The sequence below is a fragment of the Odocoileus virginianus genome, chromosome 7 (genome assembly GCF_023699985.2).
Source record: "Odocoileus virginianus isolate 20LAN1187 ecotype Illinois chromosome 7, Ovbor_1.2, whole genome shotgun sequence".
Taxonomy (NCBI): domain Eukaryota; kingdom Metazoa; phylum Chordata; class Mammalia; order Artiodactyla; family Cervidae; genus Odocoileus; species Odocoileus virginianus.
In genome coordinates this window covers 69,329,180-69,353,559 of record NC_069680.1, presented here as the reverse complement: position 1 = coordinate 69,353,559, position 24,380 = coordinate 69,329,180, and the positions used below count along the sequence as shown (strand labels likewise).

At 45.1% G+C, this 24,380-nt stretch overlaps 1 protein-coding gene across 2 annotated transcripts in view; it reads right to left on the bottom strand.

Annotated features, from left to right (window-relative positions):
• Nucleotides 1-1,124: 1,124 nt before the first annotated feature.
• Nucleotides 1,125-24,380, bottom strand: part of SH2D4B (SH2 domain containing 4B) — an 84,901-nt gene continuing 61,645 nt past the window's right edge. For both annotated transcript variants that reach the window (XM_070470939.1, XM_070470938.1), the window contains 2 exons: nucleotides 8,738-8,958; nucleotides 1,125-5,246 (listed from right to left, as the gene is read on the bottom strand). In XM_070470939.1, coding sequence (XP_070327040.1) covers nucleotides 5,154-5,246; nucleotides 8,738-8,958 — 314 coding nt within the window. In that variant the 3' untranslated portion in view covers nucleotides 1,125-5,153. The remainder of the gene's footprint in view (nucleotides 5,247-8,737; nucleotides 8,959-24,380) is intronic.

The window sequence follows — 24,380 nt, the reverse complement described above, 5'->3', positions numbered from 1 at the left end:
CATGTAAATACACACCCAAATTCATAGCAGCATTACTCACAACAGCTAAAAGGTTGAAGCAACACCAATGTCTATCAACTGAAGAATGGATAAGCAAAATGCATACACATACGATGGGATATTACTCAGTCTTAAACAGGAAAAAAAAATCTGATACATGCCACAATATGGATGAACCTTGAAGAAATTATGCCAAGTGAAACAAGCCGATGACAAAAAGGCCAATACAGTGATTCCACCTACATGAGGTACCTAGAGTCATCATATTAATTCAGACAGAAAGTAGAAAGGCGGTTGCCTGGGGCTAGAAGGAGGGGAGAACAGGGAGTTACTATTTAACTGGTTCCGTTTATGTGTTTTGCAAGTCACAGAACAGTTTTGCCAAGATGTAATTTTTGTTTGAATTCTCAGTTCCCCCACTTCAGATTAGCTGTTAGCAGAGCTGATTTTGAGCTTATCGGTCTTGCTTGTTTATTCCCCTGAGCAGCTGAAAGTAGTGGATTCAGGATTCCAACCCAAGGCAGCTGTGATGCTCAGCTTGGACTTTTCAACCATAGGACTCCCCTAAAGGTGAAAGCAGCCTTTTCAGATCCACACAGCCCATTTGTCCCCAATCCATAACAAATGCAATTTGACAACAGCGACTATTCCAGGCATCATAAAACATACAGGTATATGGCATCACTTGGCCTCCAGGACCTCACAGACTGAAGGACAAAACAAATAGAAGTGTAGGGAAGTATGATTCATTCAAGAAAGCAAATGACCCTGTGCCTTTGTAAAGTATCTATATAGCTGTGATAGTGCTTGCTTATATTTGGTTTAAATCCTTTGACAAAGCAACAGGCCTCTTCTTTGATTACTAGAGATGAGTTTCAAATTTAAAATGGAAACATGTAACACATTTACTTAGGTTTCCCAGACATATAAACAATGGTGTTAGCATCTTTCCTAAGGAGTAGAATTTAGATAGAGCAGAAAAAGAAAGCAACAGTAATTTCTCACATACACACCATAACTTAATGCTGGGGTCAGCAAATTTTTCCATAAAGGGCTAGATAGAAAATATTTTAGGCTTTGCAGACCATAGGCAGCCAAAGACTAGGTAAACAAACTAGCAAAGCTGTAGTCCAATAAAACTTTATTGATGGACACTGAAATTTGGATTTAATGTAATTTTCACAGGTCATAAAATATTATTCTTCTTTTTAATTTTTTCCAGCCAACTGAAAATATAAAAACCACTCTTGGCTCAGGCTGTAGAAACAGCAGAGAGGCCGAATTTGGCCTGCAGCTCTAATTTGCAAGGCTTGCTTCTCCAGTTGTAGCCGAAGGTCCAACAACATTGACAGCACCTGAAAACTTGTTAGAAATGCACACCTTCAGGCCCCACCCCGCAGCCACTGGAGGACATTTTAAGAACATCACCTGTGTTCATTTACACATCCAAGATTGAAAAGCACTGGTGTGAGGTCTACACAGGCTCCAAAGCCAGACTGGTGAATCCCAGTGCTGTAATACAACTTCTCTGAGAAGTGCCCCTGGGAAAGTTCTAAGCTTCTCTTTGTCTCAGTTTCCCTACACACAAGATGAGGATGATAGCACTGTCTCCCTCAGCATGGTTGTGAGAATTACACTCATACACAGAACTCAGTATTTGTCGTTACTGTTACAAAATCTTGTGTTACTGTCCCAGCGACTGCTCTGACACAGGTACTGTGGAGAAACCGTGGCCCCGAGAGTTGGAGACACTTGTTTAGAGTCACAAAACAAAGGTCTTTCTGTCTCCAAATTTATCCTGAGGATAATGAAGGATTTAAGGGTACAGAAGGGGTCATGCTCCCTAGAGGACTCAGATCTTCCTGTTCATGTGTCCTTTCTTTTTTTTTTTTTTTTTAAGATTTTTTTCTCATATAGACCATTTTTTAAATCTTATTGAATTTGTTACAATATTGTTTCTGTTTTATGTTTTAGCTTTCAGGCTGTAAGGCATTTGCAATCTCCAGCCAGGGATCGAACCCACACCTCCTGAATTGGAAGATGAAGTCTTAACCACTGGACCACCAGGGAAGTCCCAACACATGTCCCTTCTAAGGATTCCCTCTCAAGCCCTTTGCAGCCCTTATTCCTTATATATCCCCTCCCCTGACAGCATGAAGCTCCAACTCCACACACAGGGACCTTCCCCCAAATCTTTACCCCAAGTTCCCCTTTTATTCCTTGAAATTTATCCTCCATTAAGTTGCACAGTGTTTTTTTTTTTACAACTTCTCCTTCTAGTTGTGGATTGTAAATTTTCTCTCTGCTGAGTCCTGTAGCTAGCTGACTGTTTTTCATTATATTTGGAGGCCTCAGGGGAAAAAAATAGGCAATTCCTTTATTTGAGATTCCTGACATTTATTAGCATAATAAAACTCTCAAGATGAGATTGCAGTTTTCCAGAGAGTAATTTCATTTGCAGGACAACTTACAAGGAATTTATTTTAAGGCCAGGTAAAAACTAAAATCTATGAGACATGCAGAAAGAGCGGGCCCTGAATAAAAGGAAATAAATGTGCTGGGCATGGAAAACTCAGCTGTTGTCTCTCACAAGTTAATTAGGGGTGACAGGAACAACAGCTTAGGGAATCAAGTTCTCAACCCATCCTCGTCTGCTTTCAAAGCTGCTTTTGAAAAGAAGGTTCTTCTTGTTAGTTCCTTCTAACACCTCGAAAATCATCACATCATATCCTCTTGACATTTGAAACTATTGTCACTGTTAAAGCAGTGGTCACCAGCAATACCTTCCGTTTCACAAAGCTCTCATATTTATCATTTGACTGACCTGCCAAGAGGCCTAGTGATGGCCATATAGGAAATTCTCTTCTCAGTTACACTGAACTTCAGTGAGGTTAAATGACATGAACAGAGTCATATGGTTAGTTAAGTAGCAGCCATAACTCTAATTCGGCTCCTCAGAGTCTAATAGAAAGCAGGTAATAATAATAATAATAATAATAATCAGGTTTTAAAGCAATTTGCAGTTCAGAAAGCCAATTCTCGCAACCACTTTCTTGCATCCATTCAGGGGCCCTGTGATGCAGGGAAACAGGAGGGAGTCCATGGAGTCAGGATGCAAAACACGTTTGTATGATGGATCCTTACCCTGGCTTCCCCAAAATACTAAGCCTGTGGCACATGCTTATATGCTGCTGTTTCACATGGGAACAAAGTCCTGAGGGACCAGGAGAGAAGAAAAAAAAAAAAAAAAGGCAGAAGTGAGGCAGAGATGGAAGGGATCAGTACCATACTGATCCAGCTACTGCTTGTTTCGTCATGACCAGTTGCTCGGTCTTATTGGACTGTCTTAATACGTCTTGCATAAGAAGAACTGCCTCGTGGTACAGTCCATCCAGAAGGGAGGAGGAAGGGAGAAGAACTGATCACCAGCCTCTGTCTCCCACTGATCCAAGATTCTCTGCATGGGGAATTAACTTCCCAGCTCTCCTGGGTGGCATGGTGTCTCAATGCCTCTGCAGTAACAGAAGAACAGCTCATAGCACCACACATGGCAAGGCGCCATTGGCCAATGCTCATGTAAAGCTGATCAACATGGCGGGGAAGAGTAGAGCTCATCCAGAACTGGTTTTAGTGGTGGCGACTGGAGTAAAACAAATGGCAAGTAGCCAAGGTGATCTGAGAACAGGTGAGGTCAGTGATGGAATAGAGCATGAGAGATATCTGATATAACTATCAAGTAAGGTAACCAGTTCACTGATGGCCAGAGTCCATTCATCCTTTTACTCCCACCAAATACAATACTGCCAGCATTATAATACTAGTCAGTTTCAGGGTGTGATTTGAACCCAAGTCTGCTTGATTCTGCAGCCTATAAAATTCCCATGACAACATGTCATATGTAAATACATATAATTCATAAATGTGAAACATGAGCATGCAAAGACACCAATGGTGAAAGTTATTGAGGAGTTACTGGGAGAGTCTTCTTGTTAATAAGAAGAATGTACTCAATATAAACATAGTATAAATAGAACATACTCAGTATAAATAGGCATGCAAGCATGCATGCTCAGTCGCTTCAGTCATGTCTGACTCTTTGTGACCCCATGGACTGTAGCCCACAAGGCTCCTCTGTCATGGGATTCTCCAAGCAAGAATACTGGAGTAGTTGCCATTTCCTTCTCCAGGGGATCTTCCTGACCCAGGGATCCAACACATGTCTCTTACATCTCCTGCACTGGCAGGCAGGTTCTTTACCACTAACGCCACCTGGGAAGCCCAGTATAAATGGACAGTAGAATCAAAATCAAAAGGACTGTGAGGATAGAGCTAAATATTTGAGTAACCTGCATAAACAGGACCACATCCTAGAAAGCAAAGGCCATATCAGAGGTCTACAAACCATCCTTGGATTTTTAATTCTCCCTGGGGCTTAGTCACATCTGTAGAAATACATGAAACCACTGCCTCAATATTGCAAAGCTGAGGCCAAGATATGATTCCAAGAAAAACGAGAGACGGCAGAAGAAGAGGGGAATACAAAGACGGGGCAATGCCATCTGTTCTGGAAGCTGGGACTCAGAAGCCTTAGGTAATTCCAATGATAATATCAATGAGAATGAATATCATTTAAGATACAGTACCTATGCCTTCCATATAAACCCTTTACAATATTTCTTCCCTAATCTCCATGACTTTATAAACAGCGACAAATAGAACTTACTAGAAATCATTGCTGACAAGTGTTGGAAAACTTTCAACAGAAGTGCATTCATTCAACAAACATTGATTGAACGTCTAGCATAGGTTAAATTCAGAGTTCGGCACTGGAATTATTTGGATAATTAAAACATGACCGTGTACTCTAGGAGCTCAGTTTAGGGCAGCCCTGACAAAATAGCTTTATTTTCTGAGGTCGTATCTAAATTTTTCAGGAAAAAGCTGCATCAGCAATTAGCAATTTCTGTCCTGGGCACTGGGTCAGGAACCACCAACACATACACTATATATTTCATATTTGTTGAAATATACTAATCCACTTGTTCCTCTGGATGTTAGTGGATCTTCCAGAAGGCCATAAGGATTTGAGCTGGGAAATTCTTGAGTTCAAAAATAGGATGCCCAATGAAGTCCAATTGAGTAGGGGGAAAAAATCATTCAAACAACAGATGGTAGTCTGGTGGGCTGTCCCGCTGTCCACAGGGTTCCTGCAGCAACTCTCCCCCTGAAACAGTGATAATTTCCTCCTAAAAAGGAAAAAAAAAAAAAGGAAAATTCACTTATAATCAGAAAAAGGAAATAAATGTCCACCAGAGAGAGACCGGTTCAAGATAGAAAGACTAAGAATATGTATCTCCCTCCTCCTCATTCAAATTTATAGAAATGACAGAAAAAGTGTTCTTAAAAAGAAAGAAATCTATAAAAATATGGGAAAATAAGAAGGAAGGCCACCAACAAAGCAAGACCAAAATCAATATGTGATGAGATTGTCAGAGGAGTGGATGTAGGGCAGGCGGGAGAACAAGTTGTCAGAGCGCAGGTTGGGGGAACCCCAGAGGACAGAGCTCTGTGCCTCAGGCAGGTGAGGACGGGAGGAGAGGAAGCCGAAGCAATCCAAACAGTTCAGACAGTTCCACTCCCAAAGATGAGCTACTCACTGTCAACTCCAACCTTCGCCACACGAAGAGGCTCGATTTGAGAAACAGGAACTGTATCCACAGGTGAACAAATAGGCATTTCAAAGTTCAAAGATTCCCCCCAAAGCCCAAAACTTACAAACATTTAAGGAAAATCATAACCATAAAAGAAAGATGCCAAACTCAAACAATCGAAATGACTCCCAAGAAAATATCAGGTTTATAAAACAAACTGAGTCTTTCAGAGATATGTATTAAATTCCTCAGTGAAATAAGAAGATAAATCACCCATGAAACAAGAATAGACTATTATAAAATAAAAGAACCCGTTTAAGAACCTGGAAATGAAAGGGACACCCATTTAAGTTCAAAACTTTTTTTCAATAGAAGACCTGGAGAGCGGAATGGATGTTAACTAAACAGCAATTTAGTCGCCAGGAGAACTGATACATCAACACATCAGTAAGAAAAAGACACCTGAGTAGAAAAATGGACAAAGGATATAAACAGATAATTCACAGAAGAAATCCAAGTGGCCATTAAACATGTGAAAAAATCCTCAGCATCAGTGGTAATGAGAGAAATACAGGCTCAACAACAGTGAGATACATTGTCTGCCCATCTGGTGGGAAAAAATTAAAATGACTGATAATCCCCAGTATTGGCAGCAGTGTGAGGGAACAGCCTCATATAGTTTTGGAAGAAGCATGAATTGGCATTACATTTTAGGAGGGCAGTCTGGCAGATCTTTACAAAGTAAAATGTGCATAGTCTTCTAGGCAGCAATTCCAGTTTGAGGGATCCATCCCAGAAAAAGATTTGCATGTGTGCCCAAAGTGACACACACAGCACTGCTTGTGATCATGAAAACCTGGAAGCTACAAAAGTGACCAGTAAAAGGAGGGTGGAGAACGAAATTGTAAGATATATCCACACCAAGGATGTGGTGCATGCCTGGACATGAAAAGATCCCACAGACACATGTCAGTAACAACCAGCTTGTCCTGATAATATACAAATGTAAGGTAGTATTTTAGTGCTTTACACAGTGATATCTCATTGAAACCTTCCTGACCCTGAAGCTGCTGCTGCTGCTAAGTTGCTTCAGTTGTGTCCGACTCTGTGTGACCCCATAGATGGCAGCCCACTAGGCTCCTCTGTCCCTGGGATTCTCCAGGCAAGAATACTGGAGAAGGCTATGGCAACCCACTCCAGTACGCTTGCCTGGAAAATTCCACGGACGGAGGAGCCTGGTAGGCTGCAGTCCATGGGGTTGCTAAGAGTAGGGCACAACTGAGCGATCCTGAAGAGGTGAGCACAATTATTAACCCTATCTTACTGAGGAGGAAGGACTTCCCTGGTGATTCAGTGGTAAAGAATCCACCTGCCAATGCAGGAGACATGAGTTCAATTCCTGGTTCAAGAAGATCCCTTGGAGGCATGGCAACCTACTCCAGTATTCTTGCCTGGAGAATCCCCGTGGGCAGAGAAGCCTGGTGGGCTATAGTCCATGGGGTCACTAACAGTCAGATATGACTTAGCGACTAAACAACACTGAGGGAGAAACTAAGGTCCCAACTTTGAACAGTTACCCAAAGTGACACACAATAATGAAGCTGGGGTTTAAAACTTGGAGCTTGATTTCCGGGACTATGCTTTCAAAACATGCATTCAAGGATATATCGTGAAAGTGTTAGTCGCTGAGTCATGTCTGACTCTTTGTGATTCCATGGACTATAACCCGCCAGGCTCCTCAGTCCATGGAATTTTCCAGGCAAGAATACTGAAGTGGGCTGCCATTTCCTTCTCCAGGGGATCTTCCCGACCCAGAGACTGAACCCACGTCTCTTGCATCTCCTGCACTGGCAGGTAGATTCTTTACAACTACATTATCTGGGAAGCCAGAATCATGGTGAAAGTTAAATACAACATGGATCATGGATAAGCGCAAAAGGCACAGTGCTCAAAACAGAGAAGGTGCCAACATCCACACACTCCTCCTTCCTCTTTCCTATGGTTGAAATGTAAGTAGAAATCTGCCTTGATTCTGGTTAATGGAGTTTTCCAGGCAGTTCTCTCCTCCCAGCATCTAACTATCTGTAATTGGATAGTTTTCTATGCACTTTACTTGAAGTTAAGAGCTGCCCTAGAGACCTGGGGATATCCATGAAGGAAAAGTAATACAAATTCCAGAGTCCCTTTTATAGCAAAACCCCAGTGAGATGGCCAAGGAATTCTGTGAACATTTCTACGCCCGCGAAGCTCAGGGAGATGGGGACCCCTGTGTTGTCATAGCTCTGTCTCCTAGAATCCTGGGTCCCACCTTTCTGGGTCACCAAGCTCCACTGCTGGCTTTCTCACAGGCAGTACTGAAGCCACATTAACACAAAAGTTGTTTCTTTTTATACACACTGTTTGAAAGGCAACATCTCTTCTAATGTGAGGTCCCTGGCAGGGGAACAAATAGAGTTGTGGGAAATGAGAATGTGCATACCGCTTCACAGTTATAGGGTGCTGTTACATACAGTCCCCATGTCAGACTCAGAGGAGCCAAGCTAAGTATTATTTATAAGACATTTGTTTGCCTAGTTAGGGGACTTAAGCTCAGCATGCATAAGGAAACTGCCTGAGGTCACACACAAACTAAGTGGTACGGCTGTATTTGGAACAAGAGGCACTAGAAAAGCTTCTCTAACTGCAGGGTTGCTTGCTCAACTTCAGCTAACCCTATGAAGCTGCCGAAGGGTTGTCTAGAACATCCTCAAGAGGGACATCCTCGAATGAGCTGGGGATGAGACATGGGCTTGGACAGAAGGCAAGTCAACCAGCCAGCCCCCTTCTCACTCAGGTACTCAAGGTGAGAACACGCCTGTGGACCAGGGTTGGAGATGCCCACATGAGTAGAGAGTTGCCCAGAGAAGAACAGCAATTCCAGAGCCTGGTCTAGACAATCACTGGTCTCTTCCATCAGGATGGTCTAGATCCCTGTGACCCTAAAGACTTTCTGGGGCTGCCTGCTCACTCTCCACCCTCATCTCTTAGAATGCCCACAGCCTGGCATTTCCTGCCCTCCTCCACATCAGCACCCCTAAGAGGAATACCTTGTGGAAATCAATGAGATCCGTGAGTGTCGCATGGCGATTGGGGTCCACTCCCAGGAAGCTGTAAAAATCCCCAGAGGCATCCACAAGAAAATGCTTGAACCCCTTCTGCAGGCGGTAGGAGAGGGTATAACCCCAGATTTTCTCACTGACCCGGACCAGAAATGCACCCTCGGTCATATTCTCAAGGAGATCTTCGGCATCTTCTCGGCTGATAATTCCTGGTTTAAAAAAGAAAAGAAAAAAATGTCTGCAGATTCCGCAACCCCTTTCTCATCCAGCCATGCTTCCCAGCTCATCCCTGCCCCTCATCCTCTGTCAAAGGTCCAGAGAAAAGGGGAGCCTCAGGAGCTGTCCAGCACTTCCCTTATTCCAGTGAGGGACCTCTTGGCCTGGAGCAACTAGCGGTGGTGAGCTTGGGGGCAGACTTTCTACTAAGACCCCAATTTAGCATGCTTTCTTCCAAATTAAGTCACACTAATTTGGATTAATTGGGTACAATCGGGCAAGCAAAGAATTAGTAATGAGCCGGAATTATAGTGTCTATCGATTACAAATACAAGTCAACAAACATTGCCCTGTGGAGATCCTTGAGAGTCCTGCTTTAATGAACAGACCAGAATGACTTATGATTACTACCCTGGTTATCTCTCTGGTACCTGTGAGTGAGCACCTGAAAACAGTAGCTCCTCTTAGGAAGTAAAAAGATTTCCTCTGTCTATCTATGGACACAAGGCAAACAGTGTCTTAATGGGGCACAGAATTAAGCACCACTTCAGCTCAAAGAACCAAACATTCTCAGGTTCTGCAGTTGTATACAATGTGGTTTCACCAGAGTATGACAGTCAGGTCTCACCTTAGAGGTGTTTGTGCATCAGTGTCAATCCCCTGAAAGGTTTTTCAGGAGCTGCTCTCCTCTGGGGAGTACCAGAGGGGCCATGTGTCTGGTGGTCAGGCTTTGGAGGGCAGGGTGGTGGGAAAAGCAGAGGGAGACTTAGTCTACCTGTCCACCCCTGCCCACACCTGCCTACGGGACCTTCAGCCAAGTCCTCAACCTCTCCAATATCTTTTAATATTTAAATGACCATCTTAACCTATCTATTTCAAGGGCATGTTATGACTTTCAAGTGAGACCAAGAATTGAAAAATCATTTCATAAACAGAAGAGCTGTGGGAATGCAGGCTCCTGCTCTAATCTGTTATTTGGGGGAAAGGTAAATTTGCAACACAATGTCGTCTTACACACCCACTTATTTACCATCTACATACATTCAGCAGGGTTCTGCCAGTCACACAGCAGAGGGCAGAAGGTGGCTGGGCTGCTCATCATGCTGACCCTGAAGGCACCGCACACTGTCACCCACCACCCCAACCCACCCACCATGGCACCCCCAGTGCCTCTGCCCATGATTCAGTGCAGGGACACTCCCTTCCCCGATCTTTCCGACTTCACAGGAGGAGTGGCAGGACTTCCCTGTGCCCAAAGCAGAGGACACAGGAGCCATCACACTGTCACAGGTTCCCTGTTAAGACAGCCAACAACACAAATGGGGCCAACTCTTTCCTCCTGGGGCTGAGGATTTACCAGGAGGCAATCAAGCTAACGACCGCCACCCCAACCAGGCGGGATAAGCAGAAAACCAGGAAGAGAGAGGGAGGGAAGCGGGTGGGGATCACTCCAACCACAGGGCACCCGCAGGATGGCACATGCATCCATGCAGGAGGGTAGATGTCCCCAACGGCCTTGGTGGGTTCAGCTGGAGAAGCCACCAAAAGACCAGCCAAAAGGGCGTCCCAAGGATTTGTCAAAAGACTCAGCCACCTCCCTGCCCCAGTACCAGAAGACCAAGATCCCAAAGGTGGCTGGGACGGAGGGACAGGGAAGGGAGACAGAGATGGAGCCAAGGACTGTGAAGAAGGACCAGAAGATATCACCTCTGTCCCAACTCAAAGTACCTCAAGCTGAAGTCCAGTGTCAACTGGCAGTGGAGAGGAGAGTTAAAATGGGTGGAGACTAAACACACTTGATGTCACTTGATTTTTTAATAAGCAAAAGTGACCAGTAATACCACAATGACAATGCCACGTCTCTCCACCATCTAAAACCCTGGAAGATCTTTCCACTGACCTCCAGCTGGCAAAGCCTGGTTCAAGAACAGTGGACACCAGGCTCCGAATGCCCGCTTTCTCCCGGCTGACCTGGAATTCTCACTGAAGGATTTCTCTTCTCTCCCAGGAATCACAGGCTGCCAGTCACCTATACTCTACCTTTGTGTGGGTTAGAAAACATCCTTCAAGGTGGTTGAACTGGAAAAAGGTGCCTCTCTGAGCCAAAAGGACTAAGTTTACATTTCTGCCCTTCAATTCGTTCTCCCCTAAACCAGCCCCCCATTGAAAGTGAAAGTGAAAGTTGCTCAGTCGTGTTTGACTCTTTGCGACCCCATGGACTGGTCCATGGTATTCTCCAGGTCAGAATACTGGAATGGGTAGCCTTTCCCTTCTCCAGGGGGTCCTCCCAATCCAGGGATTGAACCCAGGTCTCCTGCATTGCAGGCAGATTCTTTACCAGCTGAGCCACAAGGGAAGCCCAAACTAGCCCCATTGGCTTCTTTTTATTCATTGTGCATTCTGCCTGACCCATCAGGAAATTGTTTTATCCCAGAAGGTGCTGGGACAGCTCACCTTTGGGCTTTCATGACCTTCTGCCCAGACTCTACAGTATATTAGTAAACCAGCTGGGAACAGCTCAAGGATGGAGACTGGCAGTCATGAGTTCTGCTCAGCCTCCCTTCCAGAGAGACCCTGCATCAAGGAGCAGCATCTACAGCTGTTGTCCCTGCAGGATCCACCATGCCCAGGAGGTACTACATGCCTGATTCGGGGAAAGGGTATTAAACTGAGTCCAGGGGTGACAGAGCCACCACATCTACCCTATGTTGATGTTGTTCAGTCAGTAAGTCATGTCCGACTTTTGCAACTCCATGGATTGCAGCACACCAGGCTTCCCTGTCCTTCACCATCTCCCAGAGTGTGCTCAAACTCATGTCCATTGAGTCAGTGATACCATCCAACCATCTCATCCTCTGCCGTCCCCTTCTCCTCCTGACTACCCTACATGGGGGATGACAGTCTCCTCCATGGGACTCCTCTACTGAGCAGTCTTTTCTAGGGGGCTTCCCCTCAGCCTGACCAAGGTGCTCTCTGAGCTGCACTCCCATGTCAGGCTCTTCCTCTCAGTCATCCGTTCCTTCCCTCTGCCCCTTTACAGGTGTCAGACCTGCACCTTGTTCTTCAGACTCTTCCCACCTGTCCCATTCCCTCTTCCCTTCATCCTTCAAAGGCATTTCCTCCAATAAAGTTCTTGGACTTCTGCTTTTGGATGACCCGAACAGACAAAGCAACCTTATCTTTATACTCCAAGTGCCAGAGATGTTAGGGATAGGGGGGCTTGTTTACTTTATAGCAGTGAATATGCACATGAACTAAAATCACAGCTCAGGGACTTGATCAATAGGTGGCCTTGAGCAGGTGACTTAAGCCCCTCTGAAACCCAGTTCAGTGTCCTCATCTATTAAGTGGTACTGATTATAGCACCTACGTCTTAAGATTGTTTGAGACATCATTAGTAGTGTATTAATGTGCCTGAGAAGTAATGACTACCCAATACCGAATAACTCACCTGTACCGGATATACTGAGTACACGACATATGTGCTACTGTTGGATGTTACCTCAAGCTGATAGCAGCAATGATCATGGTACTGCCGGGCTGTGCTACCCACAGCCCACACACCCAATCCTCTCAGAGAGACTGCTGAGGGTAACTTTCTCTGAAGGGGACCACTTGGGTCCCTGGCCCCAATCTGAGCTATTCTATATGGGGGACTCACCAGGTAGCTCAAATAATAAGCATCAGTGAACTCTTTGATACTTCTCTGATGCCTTCCTAGGACTCAAAATTGTAATCTGTCCCAAGACCAAAGGTAATATGACCTCATAGTTCAGGATGGCAAAGACAATTTTACAGAAAACCAACCCTCAAGAGAATTAGTTGGTGGCTGGGGGATGTGAAGGTTGCTTGGGGGAAGAAGCAGGTGCTTTCCTGTTACATTACTCTGCTCTCCATCTCTCTCTCCCCAGATCACCCTTAAGCTAATCCCACCCTTAATCACATCCCATCCCATCCCATCCCCTTTGATACACTTTACAACCTCCTGGCTGAGGAAATGAAGGGACACCCCTCCCAACTTCTGGCTAGGGAGTGGTGAGCTCACCATCAGGATCACAGAAACTTTCCAACTCTGCTAATAACCAAGATCTTCTGCTGAGGGATATAGCCTTACCAGATGATGCTCCAGGGTTGTTGATTATTATTGGAGAATACAGCTACAGATTTTATCTGAGCCAGTTGTCACCCTCAGACAACAGGCAGGAAAAGTAGTTTTTCCTGTAGTTTCCAAAAACACTTTCTTTTCCTTTCTTCCTTTTTCTTTCCTCCAATAAACATTTATCAACCACTCTCTAGGAGCCAGGCCCCATACTGGGCATCTGAGAGTCACCACTGAATGAGAAACAATTCCTGCCTTCTAGAATCTTTGACTCTGGACTGAAATCAAGATCAGTAGAATTTTTTATGGGGGGTGGGGGTGTGGTGTGGTGTGAAAGGAGCTCACTGTAACTGGTATTGATAAAGACCATAGAATATGGGCTCAGAGAGGTAACCCACCCAGCTCTGGAGCCCAGGGATGGAAATGCCAGTTAGACTGAGAACAGAAAGGTTAAGACAGAGGGGCAAGGAAAAAGGGGCAGTTTGCAAAAGGAAAGAGCTCATGATTCTTTGTGGCTGAAGTAAGAGCCGGGCAGTGGAAAGACGTGTAGAGGTTGGCAGGGGTCAGGCCCCAAAGCACTCTCAACACCATTACAAGGATCATGGACTCCATTCTGAGGGCAGTGGGGAGCCACTGATCTTCCCTAAACAGGAAGGACACGAGAATGTTCAAGAGTGGAAAATCGATTGAAGGGTACGGATTAGAGACATACAAGCCAGGGACTTCAACCCAGGGAGGGCTTTCTCACCTAAGGGTTGCTTCACAGCTACATTTCCACAGGTGCAACTGTGGTATCCAGCGCCCAAGCCACTAATCAGCCAGGAACAGTTTCCATCGTGAGGCAGAGGGCCAAGGTCACATGAGAAGCCTGATACTGATGCCAGCACTGGGCAGTACCTTGGGGACTCGGTGGCCCTCATCGCATTTAGTCTCCTAACAACCCTACCATCATCAGTTCATAGCTGGGGACACTGAAGTTCAGCAAGACAAGTGACTTACCCAAGGTCACAGAGCTATTAAGTGGTGGGGTCATAATCTGAACTCAGGGCCTCGGACTCCAAGTCCAGCGCTCTTTGCTGTCATGCAGAGACAGTAAGTACTGTGAGAGACACAAGAAGGAAGAGATTCACAAGACCTCTGGAAGTCAGGGCAAGATTTATAGAGGCAAGGAAGCAGAAAGGAGTGATGATAAGGTGAAAGAGGAGAAGAAGAGGTAAGTGAGTGAAATGTCACAGTGAAGACCAAGAATGGCACATCCATGGGACATCTATATAATGTGACATAAATTTAATCTACCTCTCAGGAGGTTAAGAGACATGGAGAATGGAATGAAAGGTCTAACACATGAATAATCTGAACACCCCTAAACAGAGAGAAGATTGAAGAGGTGGGACTATCTCAAGAGTGAATGTTGATTGCTCTAAAGCCCGAGCACCACAATGACTGAAGCTAACAGCCTGTGCACCACACCTGGAAAATAGCCCCCACTTGCTACAACTAGAGAAAGCCCACAGGAGGAAATAAAGCCCCAGCACATCCAGAAATAAATATATAAAAATTTTTAAAAAGAAGTCAAAATTATAAAAAAGAATGAACGCTGAGAATTAATCAGCAAATAATAGTGAAATGGCACAAAACTACTCAGTGTCTGAGTTTGTCAGCCAGAGAGAAAAGGCAGATTACCTGCAAAGAATAAACAAATTGGTGGCTGACTTTTTAGTTGCAATAATAGAAGCCAGAGGACAATGGGTTAGTAATATTTTCAGGGTGCTGAGAAAAAAATAATGGTGTTTAATGAAACTCTTTCAAGGTGAAAGGAAACTTAAAGATATCTTCAGAAAAAATTTGAGAGTTTGACTACTAAGAAAGTTGTAGAGAATATATCTCATTTAGAAGAAATATAATCCTAGACAGAGAATCTGAGATGCTAGAAGAAATGATGAGCATGGCTATTTTAACTCAATTTTAAAAATACATTGACTTACAAAGTAACGATAATCATGGGTAATTTGAGGGTTTAAAAAAGATAGAACTAAATTACTGGATAATATCTTATCATTTGAGAGTAGGATGATTAGAATTTGTTTAGGAAGAGGTTAAAGATACATATTAACAAAGCATGTATGTGAAATCATCTGAATTAACCACTAAAAGACAGGCATTGAGAGTGGTATAACCTCCAAACAACAGAAGTGGGAAGATGCAATGAGAAAAAAAAAAATTATTTTTCAATGAAGTGTAAAACAAGCTAATAACTGAAAAATAAATACAGTGTAGTTTCATTTATATTAAACTGAAAAACTCACAAAGCTAAACACTGATGTTTGGAGATCAATATATAAACAATATATGAAGCAAAGAAATGATGGACAAAATATTCAGAATAGGGATCATATCTGATGAAAGGAAGAGGAATACATGGGTGAGAAGAAGTCTATACAGGGGCCTCCAATGACTTTATGCCTTGCTTTTCACCAGGGTCAACAGCACAAGGAAGCAAAGATGTAATCTGGAAACTAAGGCAGAAGCCCAGCATACAGATGGAGCCCCTTGATGGGGACTAAGGGAAACAAGGTGTCAGACCTGACCTGACCCACATGTCCCACAGGTGCCCAAGTCTTCTCTGGGGGTCAGAGGCAATCTGACTCACTGCAACACCCTCTGTGGGGCCTCTGCCCAGAAAAGACAGGGCCAAGGTCAGGGGACAGAGGTTCTTCAGAGCAAGAGCCCCACTTCCCGTGGTTGCATCAGGTGAGGGTGAGAAGGTGGGGAAGGCAGTAGGGAATATGTAAGGCAGTAGAGAACACAGCAAAGGAGTCCAGGATGACATTCAGGCTCCTGGCACCTGCACATCAATAGTATGGGTGGGAGTTTGCAGCCAGCACTTCCAAGAGGTGGGGCAGCTGCTGCTCCCCACTCAGGTTTGTTATTGCACCATGGGCACAAATCCCCGAGCAGTCTTCCTGATGCCTCCCCTGATCATCTCCCTGCATTCCTCTCAAACACCACCAAAACTCAGCGTTCACTATCAAAATATTTGCTCCATCTGTACTAACCGACGGCAGTCCCGGGAAAGGAGAGGCACTTTAAGCATGCTTGTAAAAGACACTCTGCTCTCACGGACCCATAAATCCACACATGAGCAAATCCTAAAGCAGACCCAGGATTCAGTTCCCAACCTCTCCACCACTTCCATACTGGTCCCTGAAATCATTAGCCTGAATCGAACCTGAGTAACCAAATGAGCTCCTTTTATTTCTCTGTTAGGGTTTCTCCCCAAAAAGGAAGAAAGGCAGGCAGGCCAGACATGACATTTTACTTTTTATGGGTCTCAATTTATCTGACATGCATATTTCTTAAAGCTTTCACCAAAGCTACGCCTCACCAGCCAGCCAACAACACCTTCATTACCGCTCAGCTATTTCTCATTCATTTCTGTGACTTTCCTTTCTTATTGCCACACTTTCCAGATGATAACATTAAGGGGATTGGAATTATTAAGCTCTTCCTTCTCAACAGTTTCTCAGAGCATCCTGAAGCCACAGAGATTGTGATGAATGAGTTCCAATGCCTTCATTTTTTATAACTCCAAATGAAATTTAGCCACAGCTAAGTGCTGAGACAAGGGTTTCACTGGACAAGCTTCTTGGTTTCAGATATATTATGCACAAGGGGCACCATTCCATGCCATGACTGCCTGCCTGTTCCAAGCTGACATGCCAGGTTCAAATCACAGATGCCGCTATTCATGACAGGGTTGCAACCATCCAGCAAAATGACTTCTGAAACTGGCTATATGAGGATCTTGTGTAGCACTAGCCTCAACTGTAAGTAAAAATTCATTATTTGATTAATGCCAGTCTCGTTGACTGGACTGTGAGTTTCACTAGGACAGTTACTTTCCTCAATGTGGTAGCCCCCCATTGGTCTTGCCCACTCAGGACCATCTGTGCTTCTTCTGGCAAGGGAATGGTAAGCTTCTTTTGGGGAGCCACACCTTCCCACTCAGTCTATCCAGTTGCAATGGGATGAACTCGTCCCTGCTCCAGAAGTGGTCATGTGACTCAATCCTAACTAATCAGAGAGTTCATCCATCTAGCCATGATGGCTGGCTCAGGAGTGGGCATGTGACCACACCAGAGTCAACAAGGCAGAATATTGGGACTAATACTACAAATTACTTGAGAGAAAATTATGTCCCCTCTTCAGCTAGATTTGAAACTAGGAAAATAAGTGCAGGCATGCTAGGTCAGGCTGATGCATTGTTTGAGAATAAAAACAACATGGAGAGCAACAGAGCTGAGAGATAGAGAGAGGACAGTTGCTGAAAACAAGCTCCCTGAATCAAGCAAAGCCTGAAGCTGGACTAATCTCTTTTGAATATATCGGTTTGATAGCTTTCTGTTAATTGCAAGTGAATGTAAGTGCCACAAGGAAAAGGAAATTGTCAGTTTTGCTAACCACCATATGCCCCGTACTTAGCACAGTGTCTCACATAAAACAGAAGCTTAATGTTAATAATCAACAAATGATTTAAATACCTTACACAGGAGCCTGCTCCCTAGTGCCCCTGGCCAGACAATTCAACAACCTCAAACTCTGACAAGTATTATTATTACCTCTTCCAGAGAGTTGTGCAGGCTTCCCTGGTAGCTCAGCTGGTAAAGAATCCTTCTGCAATGCAGAAGACCTGTGTTCAATCCCTGGGTTGGGAAGATTCCCTGGAGGAGTGCATGGCAACCCACTCCAGCATTCTTGCCTGCAGAATCCCCATGGACAGAGGAGCCTGGCAGGCTACAGTCAATGAGGTCACAAACAGTCAGACATGACTGAGGGACTAAGCACAGGATGAGGGATAAATGAAATACTGGATGTTTGATGTTTACCAGACACAAAGCACAAATGAAATTTTCACTAAATTACCAGTTAAAACATAAAAGCTGGTGTGACCCCACACATGAGGCAAACCAACCAAACCCCATGAATACAGACCAGTGTACACCTGAGGAATGGTACCAGATCAGGCAACACCTGCCCAGGGATGCTACCAATCCAAGTGTTACCTCTGAGCACCTCCAGATAGATGTGGCCCCAAGCAGGGGACAGGTCCTGGAAGCAGATCAGAGGCCCAAATCTTGGCCTCTCTCATACCCTCAGTTGCACATCCTCATGCAAAGTCTAGACAACTGCACTGCAGTCCTGCCCCTGACCATCTCCCCACAAGTGCAAAGAAGACTCTGACACTCAGATGCCCTTTTGGAGAGAAGCGGGGAGTGGGGTAAGACAACCGCAATCCTAAAGCCCATTCTCCCCAAAAGGACCAAGTTAACTAAAGATAACCATAATGAAAAGAATGACACTAAACGGGATGGATGAGAGTTTATTTTTTCTCCACTACCTAGAGGGGTAAAAGGGGGTGGTGATAACTTCATGAGATCAGAGAAATTATAGAAAAGTACACTGCATTTTCATTGTACATTTAAATAAGCTTGAAATGTGGCTGTACAAATGTTGGTAGCACTGTGAGCTCTGCTTGGGGGGCAGACAGTCTATTCATGACGATTGCAGGAGGAAACACATGTTAATTGCAAGCCACACTAGCCACACTGATCCCCTGCAGGAAGTGTTTCTAGGAGGCTGCAACCTAGAGCAGGGGACACCCTCCTGCCTTGTGCACTTCTGGGGACTGATGAGGAGGCATGTGATCTCAACATGTAAAAGCATCATCTATATTTTAAATGAAAGCTGTAGGCAAATGGGGCTTCCCTGATGGCTCAGTAGTAAAGAGTTCATCTTCCAATGCAGGAGACACAGGAGACTTAGGTTTGATCCCTGGGTTGGGAAGATGCCCTGGAGAAGGGAATGGCAACCCATTCCAGTATTCTTGCCTGGAGAATCCCATGGACAGAGGAGCCTGGCAGGCTATGGTCCATAGGGTCGCAAAGCTTTAGAGCAACTCAGCATGCACACATGCAGGCAGATGGCTCTGACAAGTGAATCTATAAAGAACTTAATTATTAAACAAGGTAATTTGAGTATGACAGACTTTTACTACTTAAGCATAAGTATTATAAAAGTCATTTCCAGAAAGCCTCTCAACTACTGTAGCAACCGGACTTCATTCTCTAGCAAATGTCAAAGCCACCATATTTGTTTCTAGATAAGCAAAGAAGAGCTCGTGGTGGGAAGGCAGGGGAGAAAAGTCATGTAATCTGACCTAACCCCCATTAAACCAGACAAGCCAAGCCTTCACTGTCTTGACTGAAGGGCTGTCTGGCCTCTGTTTACACATCTCAGCAGTAGGTGTGCTCATGGCTCCTGGAGGTAGTTTATTCCATCTCAGGACAACTAACTGCTAAAAAAACATGGTCAGATTGAATCAAAGTTAGCACCCTGTGATTTTCAAAAGTGTTCCATTTCTTGAGGCCCCTGACCTGGAAGACATTAGTGATTGGAAGACAGCAGCTATGCCTCCCACCCCAAGGCTTCCATCTCATGCCTGTCATCATAAAAATGTGAGACCATGAAAAGGTTCTGGCATGAGCTGGAGCCCTTCGTCCCAGGGCTAGGACAAGCTTGGGGCTGGGGATCCATGGGAAACTAGACTACAGGTCCTGGAGCAAGGAAAACCTAAAGGCAGTTTCCTGAGTCTAACTGATGATAGAAACTTCCCAGAGTCAGCAAATTAGGAAAAATCCCTTGCAACCACCAGAAATATGATGAGACCATCAGAAGTATATTAAATCAAGAACAACAGAAATCACAGTATATTGTTACTCTGTGCTTTTATTTAATCCAGATAGAAAATTTAAAAATCAGTTCTATCGAATCCAAGCCATCTAGATCCTCCAACGTCTGTCCCTTTCCACACACTTTAGTTACCCACACCTGTGCATCACAAAACAATCTCAGCAAAACACCGAAAATGAAAAAGTGTCAGATAGACAAGACACAAAGGGCCTTAAATCAGAAACATGGAACCAGCAGAAAGGAAAGAGTTAAAATCTTGAGAACCCCATTACAATCAATGCTTTTCTAAAGCAAAAAATAATTCCACTCCTCTTTGTGATCTTTTTTTGAGACCCTATAGCCAGTGCACAATTTAAAAAAAAAAAAAAAGAAGAAGAAGAAGAAAAAATGTTCCTTTATTTCTTAGTTGGAACAGCTTAAGCAAGAACTTATGAAGAAAGTAGGTCAACCGACCTACTTTTTTTCTTCTTTAGAAATGTTTGCATTTAGGATGAGAGTTGGTGGAAATTTTCCATTCCAAATTCTGCTCTGGAGAGGAAAATCAGCCATCTGACTTGACATGATGGATGGTAACATGCTAACCATCCCTTCCAAATGACCCATGTGTTATCCCTCACAGTTTTTTTTTAAAATTTCAAGATGGGTATCATATTCATAATGAAAGAAAATTCAGACTTTTACTTTTTGTAGGAAAGGCTGCTGCTGCTAAGTCACATCAATTGTGCCCGACTCTGTGCAACCCCATAGATGGCAGCCCACCAGGCTCCTCTGTCCCTGGGATTCTCCAGGCAAGAACACTGGAGTGGGTTGCTATTTCCTTCTCCAATGCATGAAAGTGAAAAGTGAAAGGGAAGTCGCTCAGTCGCACCCGACTCTTAGCGACCCCATGGACTGCAGCCTACCAGGCTCCTCCATCCATGGGATTTTCCAGGCAAGAATACTGGAGTGGGGTGCCATTGCCTTCTCCGGTAGGGAAGGCTAAATACATACCATCTTCCTTTTGTGAAGAGTTGTTTGATGTCATCTTTTTCTTTACTTCCAAGTGACAGAAGTGGTGTACCCTAGGGTATGAAGCCACCATTCACATGCTTCAAATCCTGATATGCATCTCCAAAGGCTACTGTGTTTATTTATTCCATATAACAAGTAGAAGCATTTATTGCAAGTTCTAAACACTTTATAAATATTATACACTTAATCTTCATAACACCACCGTTACTTTCATGACCGCTGGTTTCTTCAGCTAGTTCTTGCTTCACATGGATTTGGTGCTCAGGTCCCCACTACCCACCCACCCCACCCCAATTCTGGCTGCCACCTCTCAACAGGTTCCAAAGTCTCACCATAGTTTCCTATCCTATTGTTCTTGGGAGCTGAGGACAAAAGCCTCAGCTGGCTCACTCTCTCCTTCTCAGACCCAGACACTCTAGCTTCCGAGATTGATCCCGAAGACTGAACAAGGCATTCTCTGATTTTCAAGCTAGGTTAGGAACTAGAGGCAGCTCTGCTCTGGAAAGTCCGAGGAATGAGAAGGGGTGAGATCTAAAATAAAGAACTCAAGGGGACTTCCCTGGTGGTCCAGAGGTTAAGAATCTGCCTTCTAATGCAGAGGACACAGGTTCAATCCCTGGTTGGGGAACTATTAATGAAATCCCACCTGCCTCAGAGCAAATAACCCCAAGTGCCTCAACAAAGACCCAGTGCAGCCAAAAAATAAATAAAATAAAAGGACTTGAGCTATGCATGAAAGAAGTTCAAGTGAATACACAGTAAAGGGATTGTGAATCCAGAGGAGGCACTCTTTGCCCCAGTCTCCCTCCCTGGCCAGCTGTATATTCAAGGAGCCACCAGAATGGACGAACAAAAACTGGGGGCCAGAGCCATTCCCAGCTCCCATACTTACTACTGGGTAAATAAGGGTTATTTCTCAAGCTTTTCTGGCCATCAGTGATGCTATCTGTAGAGGGCGAACCATGAGTAACTCAAGAAGTTGAGAGTCCCTCTGAGACAGCGCACATCCAACCACTCTGCACATCTACACAGCCAGGCAAACACACAAGACCCCAGGGCAGCAGCCTGCCAAGAGGATCACCAATGGATACTGATCAGCCAGGCCAGGTCCTTTCTGTTCCATGAAGCTCAGAGAGGATGTGACCTCCCAGAGCACGCAGCTGGGGCAGACCACATTGCCTCTCACCCTCTGCCTCCCCAGGCACAATCCTTCCCACCTCCTTGGGGGGACTGCCTCTCTGCAGGACAGCCTGGTGTGTCTGCTCCCCCACTTCCCACAGGACTCCTGGAAGAGCCATCCAGAAGGGGGTGTCCACTGCCTGAGCCTCAGTTCCTGGACTGAAGACAGTACCAGTAATAGAGACACAAATAAGACGAAGAAGCCCAACAGTCATTAGGAAGAAAATACCCTCACTCCTTAGCCCACAGACTCCCACCCAGGTGCCCGCTCTGTGGCTAACCGCACACCTTGGCCAACCTTTCCCATGCTTTCAACAACCTGAGAAAACTCTGGAAGCTTGAGGGGGGAATAAGACCAGTGGTCCTGGGGCAGTGCCAGCAGAATCACACTGCAAACCAGACGCTGAGAACAGACATTCTTAAAGGCCCTCTGGTCACCCATCTGAAGAGTCCACTAGCCGTCCGTCTGCCCAACAGTAGCTGCAACCATCTTTCTTCTATTGAAGTGAAATGTGTCTCTTTAGAACTCCCAGCCCTGAATCCACTTAACGATCTCCCTTTTTCCAGATGGGACTCCAGAGATTGGGGACTAGTGGCTTTGTTCCCCCCACACACACACATTTGCAAGACAAACATTCCCTTCCCCCAAATAATTACTAAAAATGACTTCTATAACTTCTATGGCCTTCCCCTGCTTCAAACACAATCAGATGTGCTGTGGTTAAGAATAAGGTGGACAAAGAGCCTGAAGGGATGGGCCCACCCTAGAACCCTGCAGCTCTGGGACCTTCAACCATCCTCTCCTCCACATGTGTCCTGAAGACACAGCGTGGGAAGGTAGGAAGCAGTGCCCATTCCACTTGGGAGCTCTGCTTTGCACGGGAGCCAACCTCAACTGCTGGGTCCCTACAAGCTGCACCGACTACATGGATGGGGAATGCCCTGCCCTGGTGATTGTCAGAAACAGTTAAGAGGTGAACACCCCACCTGAGTGCAGGACAGGCCATCAGGAGGCCCATTCCCAGCACCCAAGCCCCAACTCCACCCTTCACTGCGCACCAGCAGTCCCTGCCAAGCCCTCAGGGCAAGTCCTCTGGAGACAGCCAGTGGGTTGCTGCCAAGACAATAAGCCATGAACCAGGTGTGACTGATTTTTAGAAGTAAAGCTCAGGAGGAGAAATGGGTTCTGACTGAGGCAGTGTTTAGACGAGGATATTCTTAATCGTTCCAGATACATGTTGAAGTCCAAAAATAGATACTTTTTCCCCCAAAGCCAAGCTTATATGCAATAGCTTTTCTCATGAGTATTTTTATATAACCAGAAATCTCTCTTAGAACCCCTGGAACATAACAATGAACACAGGAGAAAGGAGGAACGACTTTACATTTTCTCTCTTTTTAACAGAGGAGACTTTTATCAAGAGCCCCGTGGTCCCAGTGGGAAGCCACCTCCTCCTCCCCTCCCCTCTATGCTCTGAGTCCACTTTCCCAGACTGTTTCTCGAGAGAGGAGGAGTCTCAGACACCAGGGGGCATCAGCACCCATGCTCATGTCTCATGGACAGCGCACATTTGTTGGCTTGATCTTCATACATATCCCATGGAGTCGATGTTATGGTCACAGATGAGGAATTGAAAGGAAACACCCAAGCTCACAAAGCTACTAGGTTCTAGAGAGGGCCCCAGATCTTCAGACTCCTGGTCCACATTGCTCTTTGGATTACAGTTCAACAACGCAGCCAAATGTGTTTGACAGAAGGGAAGAAATACAATCATAGGAGTCCTTTTCACACCTGAATTTTTCACCTAAAATTCAACTAAATTAATGATGAATGCTTACCCCAGGAAAGAAAAGATTTACATTAGGATTGTGATCAGTTGCATTATTGGCTCAAATTCTCCTCCCCTCCCTGTCTTCACACTCTTCGACACATGGCTTTGCAGTTCCTCACATGAAAGGAGCAGAACATTTTTCCCACCTTCTCAACTCTGTGACACATTGTGGCCAATGGCAGGAGGTGAAAGCGACAGCATGCTGGTTTGGAGGCTAGACTTCAAGAGCCTGGCATGCTGCCACTTGCTTTCTGGCTCCTGAGAAGAGCGTGCCCAGGCTGGCCTGACAGCCCAAAGAGGAGCATGAGAGCTACACGGAGCAGAATCCCCCCGCCCCAGTGATGATGCCCAGCCAAGATCAGCCAAGAGCAGAGCCCCAGCCAACCTGCAGCAGCGACTCCCTAACAGTTGACTGGGGGCAGGAGGTTGCTCCTCTAGTAGAGATTAGCAAGGGGGAGCCCCACTAAGAAGGCTATAGGGAATTGCTACAACGGGAAAGCAGCTGGACCACACCGGGCCTTCCAGACTTTGGGATTTCAGGTAT